Source organism: Triticum aestivum, chromosome 3B (genome assembly GCF_018294505.1).
Source record: "Triticum aestivum cultivar Chinese Spring chromosome 3B, IWGSC CS RefSeq v2.1, whole genome shotgun sequence".
Classification (NCBI taxonomy): domain Eukaryota; kingdom Viridiplantae; phylum Streptophyta; class Magnoliopsida; order Poales; family Poaceae; genus Triticum; species Triticum aestivum.
In genome coordinates, this window is record NC_057801.1 from 3,982,237 (window position 1) to 3,989,217 (window position 6,981).

General features: G+C 52.5%; 1 protein-coding gene across 2 annotated transcripts; it reads right to left on the minus strand.

The window, feature by feature from the left end:
- Positions 1-917: 917 nt before the first annotated feature.
- LOC123068178 (proline-rich receptor-like protein kinase PERK8) lies at positions 918-4,782 on the minus strand. Of its 2 annotated transcripts, none has more exons than XM_044490663.1 (8): positions 3,291-4,782; positions 2,827-3,216; positions 2,610-2,696; positions 2,455-2,525; positions 2,300-2,376; positions 2,054-2,201; positions 1,524-1,685; positions 918-1,393 (listed from the first exon to the last, which is right to left on the minus strand). In XM_044490663.1, exons 1-8 carry the CDS (start codon positions 3,511-3,513, stop codon positions 1,160-1,162), a joined length of 1,392 nt encoding a protein of 463 aa, XP_044346598.1. In that variant the 5' UTR covers positions 3,514-4,782; the 3' UTR covers positions 918-1,159. The 2 variants fall into 2 exon arrangements, with proteins under 2 accessions (XP_044346598.1, XP_044346597.1); XM_044490662.1 differs by having other exon boundaries at positions 2,827-3,219; positions 3,291-4,780.
- Between the last annotated feature and the right edge of the window lie 2,199 nt (positions 4,783-6,981).

Consider the following 6,981-nt stretch of genomic DNA (forward strand, 5'->3'; position numbering starts at 1 on the left):
AGAGACTAAATGCACCACAGCTGGTGTCTGTCATCGTGTATTCGTGTGTGTGTGTGTGTGGGTGTGTTGATCAATCAATCTCATCTCATCATGCGATGGTTAGGGGAGGTCAAATTTGGCTGCTCAACCCAATTCCCATTCCTCCCTCCATCTGTAAAGTGAAGGGCACCAGACAGATAGATAGATAGTTGGACAGGACCTCCCTTGCTTAAATTGTCCAAGAAAAGAAAAGAAAAGAAAAGACGTGTGCAAGGTTTCTACTTAGAATATAAATGTCCTTTTTTCTCTTTTCTTTTCTTTCTTGATGAGGATACTCCATGTCCTTTATTAATTACGGCTATCATCGCTCGGTCGACTTGGAAACAAAAACGCTTCTTTTTTTTTTTTCTCGCCCGGCACCACCACTATCTTCAATAACAGTTTTTGCATTTTACTACCGGTAACTTGGCAACACCTTAGTTATTTTCTCGATATCATTTTTCTAGACACTAGTCGTCGTCTACGTTCACTACAAATACGTGTGGTGTCTTATTCTTTAACATAAATATGAGCAAAACCCTTCTCTGAAAATATCTCGCCCAAAAGTAAAACACACATCCCTGATAAGAGAGAAAATAATTTTTTTTTTAAAAAGGCTTTTTTGCATGTTCGCTCTCAGGAGCCAAACTGAAGTGGACATGACAGATATCATATTCCCTTCCCTTCACCACATGTTCTCCCATGTGCAACGCAACGCAACGCACAGCCTCCATCCGACCTCAGTGCTCATGCGCGCACCCTGTCTGCTGCCTCTGCATAACAATTCCATGTCCCTGTCTCTCAGCTCCACCTACACCAAGAACCCAAGCTCGTACAACACACATTTCATCCCCCCCAGCCCCAGGATTCCAAAGAGACGACGAGACAGGCAGAACCCATACGCTAGCCAGGCCAGCGAACCCGGCGACGAATTCCCCTCCAACAGGTCAGTAAGTTTCAGTCTGTCGAATCCACAGACCCCGACACGCAATATACCCACATTCTTCAGTCAGCCAGTCAGTCAGTCAGCCGAGCCGAGACGACAACCCGGAAAAAAGAACCAAGACGGACGATCCACCCAAAGAATTTGCATCAAATGAACCAAGGAGCAATAGTACCCCCGCCCTAGCTAATTACACCACTATGGCTGTGACTGCCTCGGCCCGCCAGAGGCGTCGACGTCTCCACCGCCCTGGCGGCTGCTGTTCCAGCTAGAAGACTGGGTGAAGTCGGTCGTGAAGTCCTGGCTGCCGAACGCCATCCGCTGGAACAGCCTGATCTCCGCCGTGTTGGGCGCGTTGAACATCTCGCTCATCCCCGGCTGCACCCCGTTGGTCAGGTCACCGTCCGCCAGGCTGTCGAGAGCCCGCACCACCTGATGAGAGCAGATGAGCCAGTGATAAAAACGTTTTAACCTCTGATCCAATCCAATCCAATGGGATGTAGTGTGGTTGCTGCTCTGAAAAGATGATGTGATGCATGTAATCTCATCGATATGCTCGTACCTGGCTCATCCGGGGTCTCCGGGGTGCCGAGTGTCGGATGCAGGCCGCCGCCGCCTCGATCATATGGAACAGCTCGACCTCGTTGAAGTTGTTGTCCAGCCTGGGGTCCAACAGCTCCCCTGCGTTGCCAGTCTCGAGCGCTTGCGTGAGCAGTGGCCTGGCCTGCAGATAACTCTGGTGTTAACTCAGGAAATGTTGCTGACCACAGAGGATCAATCAATCTTATAAACCAGGGTTAAAACAGGGTTGTGTCAGAAGCTGTTCTCAGTTGGCTGGTTCACAACTTCACATGATACACATATTATTACCTTTATATGAATAATCATGATAAATAGTAATTGGAACTGAAGATGTGATCGTCATCACATTGTCTATAAATATATTTGGTAATGTAGTAGATTTTTCGTATTAAGATTCAGTTACTAGTGAATGGATCAGGGCTATCATGTGGCTACTTTTCCATTGTTTCAACAGAGGTGGAATCCTCATTTATTTATCAAACCCCGCATTTAGTACTAAATAAAGCTTACCCACTCGACAAGGCTCTCATCGCCCAATGGATTTGATGCATCGACAGGCTTTCTACCAGTAATGAGCTCTAAGAGGACAACGCCAAAAGAGAAGACATCAGATTTCTCAGTCAGCTTGCCACTGGATGCATACTCTGGAGCCATGTACCTATAAAGAAAGGGAAAAAAACAATTATTATCAGGAAAAGAAAAGCAAATGTGAAGTATTCTTGTCTTGTGTACAAGTCAGTTTCTTCTTGTACTTACCCAAAAGTTCCCATCACCCGTGTAGTTACATGCGTGGCAAAATCCATGGCTAGTCTTGCAAGACCAAAATCAGCAACCTGGTGCAGGGACAGTACCCAATTCAGTAACAAGGATCATATTACAGCGGGTTTCCCTTCCCAAGTTAGCATTGTTACCTGTGCCTCGAAGTTGTTATCCAGCAGAATATTAGAGGATTTTATGTCTCGGTGGATAATTCGGGGATGACCTGCCAAAGGGAAGAAAAAATTCAGGTGTGATGAGAAGAAAGCAGCGCATCGAAAGCAAATGAATGAATGAGAATGGGCATTACAATCTTCATGAAGATATGCTATTCCTTTAGCCGATCCAGCAGAAATTTTAACCCTGGCTGGCCATTCCAGAACCGGCACGCCACGTCCTATATATATATGACACGGCAGAATCATGAAGATACAACAGCTGTTCAGTCGGGACTCAGAACATGTAAAGATCGATGCCGCACAGCATCAAAATGAAAGGTTAACTAACACCATACATACGATACATACCATGTAGATGATAGTGCAACGTGTCGTTGGGCACAAAATCGTAGACAAGCAAGCGCTGGTCGCCCGAGATGCAATACCCAACAAGAGAAACCAGGTGGCGGTGATGCACGCGGCTGATGATCTCCACCTCGGCCTGGAACTCGCGCTCCCCCTGCCCGCTGCCGTCTTTCAGTTTCTTAATGGCAACCTCTCTTCCTTCAGGCAAGCAACCCTTGTAAACAGACCCAAAGCCGCCTTCCCCCAGCAGGTTTTGATCAGAGAAACCGTTTGTGATGTTGTGCATCTCCTCGTAGGTGAAGAAGCGACAGTTGCCCATGCTGTACTCTGACATTGTGTCTTTGAACTCGGGGCTCCCGGCGCTGTAGTTGGCTTTGGTTTTCTCTGAATGTCCTCCTGAACAAGAAATGAGTGTCAGTTATCAGTTCACAGCACATGAATGCACTTACAGAGCTCATTGCACTTACCTAGTAGCACTTGTGGAGAAGCAGATGGTGAGGGTGAAGGCATCACAAACCCGGCATGGTAACCGGTCATTCTCCTCCGTTTCTTCTTGTACCAACACCCGGCGCCGAGCAAACTAAGCACGAGGATCACCACGACGACGCCGATCCCCGCCTTTGCGCCATCATTCAACCCACGGCTGCTCGGCGAGGGGCCGCTGTCCTGCCATGAGGGGTCCTGTGGCATGTTCGGACCGATTGGTGTTGGCGGGGTTGTTGTTGGGGCGCTAGGCACAGATGGAGGACCAAAACCTGGCGTCGACGGCGGTGAGGGGGCGGTGGGAGTAGCAGGGACGGTGGGAGAGGTTGGGGAGGGGCTGGTGGGAGGTTTGATGATGGGACTGACGGAGGGCGGCGGCGCCTGCGGCTCGGTTGGAGGAGGCGGCGACCCCGGGTGCCGCGGCGGTGGTGACCGCGCCACGGGCGGCGCGGTCGAGCGATCCGGCGGGCTTGGTGGTGGAGAAGTGGTCTTTGGCGGCGGGGGTGACGCGGCCGGCGCAGGGGGCCGCAAAGGCGACTGCTTGGGCGGGTCAGCGGCAGGCGCGGGCGGCGGCGGCACCGCAGTGGGCGGCGAGGGTGGCGGCAATGCGGCTGGCGGCGGAGATGCGACGGGGACCGGCGGCGGCGACGCGGTGGGGTCCGGGGGAGGCGACGGAGAAGGGGCGGTGGGGATTCTGGCGTCTGCGGCGGCACGGCCGCGGAGGGCGCGGGAGGGGCCGCGGGCGGGTCGGCCGGGGTTTCATTGGGCAGCTTGACCGGGGCCGGGGAGGCGGGGGAGGAGGTGGCGGGCGCGACGGAGGCGGCCGGGGAGGCCTTGGTGGCCCCCGGCGAGGGGGAGGGCGAGGAGGCCATGATTGGAGCCTGGCCTAGCACAGCGGCAGCAGCGGGAGTGCCTTGTTGGTGTTGGACACGGAAGGTGGTTGTTCCATGCACCGAATCCGGCGGGGAGAAAGGAAAGGAAATCCGGCAGCGGATTCCGCGGAGTGATTCGCGCAGGAAGCAGGCAGAATTCTTTCCCCTCCTCCTCCTACTGCCGGCGGCGGCGGCCTCAAGAAACGGAGGAAATGGCAAGAAGAAACCCGAACCTGCCTGGATTCGCACCGAATTCCGGAGGAGGAGGAAGAAGAAGGAAGACCCAAGGAGAAATCGCCTCCTCTAGAAACAGCTGGAACAGATGGGAGAGTGGATGCGGACGCGGTGGCTCACTCAGATCAGATCAGATCCAGCAGTAGAGCGGTGGTGGCATTGAAGGCGGGGATGCAGCGGGGAAGGTAACCGCGGACGGGAAGAGAAACAAGCATGAGACGAGACGAGACGGGCACTGGCAAAGCAGAGGAGAAACAATGAATTCTTTCCTAAACCAAAAATGAATTCCCCTCTCAGTCTCACCTACCCGTGATCTTGCTGCCACCCACTGATGACTCCCTCCCTCCCTCCGTTGGACTGAATTCCACTCTAGTGAGCAGAGACAGAGAGGAAAAAGGAAGACCGGCTTTGCTAAGACTTTTATCACTTTCCATTCTCTAATCTCATTTTTTTAACACTTCCCTCATGTGTTCATGGATGGAGTGGGCGCCTTTTCCCTTCTTCTTTTTTCTCTCTCTCTTGCCACGCGGTTTCTCTTTTACTTTTACTTTCTTGATGATGATTGAGCACCGTGCCTTGTTTAGCCTAGCCCTAGAGTTAATAGCATGCCCATTCCGGCTCTTTTTCTTTTCTTTTTCTTTTTCTTTAGCCTAGAGTTAAACCACATACCACAAAAAGCCGCCAGCCTTTTTCTTTTTCTTTTCTTTTCTTTTCTTAATTAACTATTACTCCCTCCGTTCCTAAATATATACTGCGTCCTTGATTCCCGTGCTTCAGCTCTGATCATAAATTTAACCAACGAGCCCGATTGCGATGGGAGCAAAAGTTATACTACCAATGAATTCGTATTCAAAACAAGTTTTTCAATTAAAATTTTTCCTCCTGCCGCAGCCGGTCTCGTCTCATCGGTTAATTTTATGCTCAAAGTTGAACCTCGAGAAAACGCGAGCGCGCTACATTTTGAAACGGAGGGAGTGGAGCAATGCGCGTGGGTTGCGACCGCCCCGTTATTTACCTGTCCAAACTAATGTGATCCTGCGAATAAATGCTTACCAAACATAATACAGCAGACAAGTTCAAACTACATCTAAAAACTTGAAATTAAGACAGATGTTCACCACTTCCTCGCCGTCCCTTTGCCCTTCCCGTCACCGGCGCAGCTGTACGAGTCTGCGGCAGGAGGTGGGTCCATGTCGGACCCGTCGTTGGAGGTGGAATCAGAGATGACGATGTAGCCTTGCAAGTGCCGGACGACGTGGTCTTGCTTGCGCTTGAGCTTGGCCACCCTTGCTGCCTCTACCGCTGCCTCCGCCGCCTCCCGCTCGGATTGCTCAATGTCGAGGCGGAGCTGCTTGGTGTTGATCCTCCGGAGCCGTCGGGCCTTCATCTCCACCTCAGTCAGTGACCGGCGGCACACCCACTCAAGGAGACAGTCGTCCTTGTCGGGCACCCGGTGGTGGCGGGCGGACTGCACAGACGCGTCGGACCCACCCGCCATCTCCCTTGCCCTCTGCCTCTCACGGCGAGCGGCAGTTGCCTCCGACTCCAGACTACACATCCGCGGTTGTGGCAGAGCAGGCACTAGAACCCAGTGCTGCCCGCGCGGAGCAGCGGGCCAGAGGTGGAGGAGGTCGTCGGGCGAGAGGAGCAGCTTGTGCAGGCCTCTCAAAGCCGCGCTTGGGGTGGGAAGGCCGGTGCCAATGTCGGCGCTGCGGCGACGGGCGACAGATGGCATCGCATCGGACCCAGAGGTGCCGCCCGTATCGACCCGCGAGTGCTCGAGCGCGATACGGAGCGCCAGCTCCTCCTCGTCTCTGGAGCTGCCGGCGGAGTTGCTGCCGGTGCTGGACATGCTCGCCGACGCTAGGGATTTGGCGGATTGAGGAAATTGAAGCATTGGGAAAGGGAGGGGAGCGGAGCGGAGTGAGCTAGGGTTTCTGCCAGATAGGAGTTTTTGTGGGGTCGGGGTGGGTCAGCGGTAGGCGGGTTGACGTGGCAGACGTGCCTGGGCGTGCCTAGGTCGCCTCATATTCGTCCTACATTTACGACAGATATAAGGGGTGTCGGTCAGTCCGGGTGTTTGAGGCCCGTCTGAGAGCTTCTGTTGGGTCGGATTTTGTAACCGATCAATGATCGGACGGCCTGGCCAGAAGTATGAGACGGATATAGGGTGCCCGGCCATGGACACTCTTATCTAGTTATCCTAGCTACCGCGCTGTACATTTTTCGCTATCCGAAAAGCAGAAATCTTTTATTCGGGTGAGATTGTTTATTTGATGAACAGTTGCTGGCTTTGGAATTTAGCTCTGCAACGCAGATGCGTGCACATGGCCTCGACATGGGTGTCGACTCTGCAATGGAATGCCCCATTAGGCTTTGAAATATTTGACCGGCAATATTTTTCATTTCATTTTTGTATATATGAAACTTAAGTCAGATTCGGCAGCTCGAGGAGGACGCCCGCGTGTAAATACTAAATGTTGACAGTGAGCGTGAGAAATTCTATGTTTTGCCAAGGTGATAAGAAAATTCTTATCTCACAACGAAAGTGAAATAACTGTTAGGGATT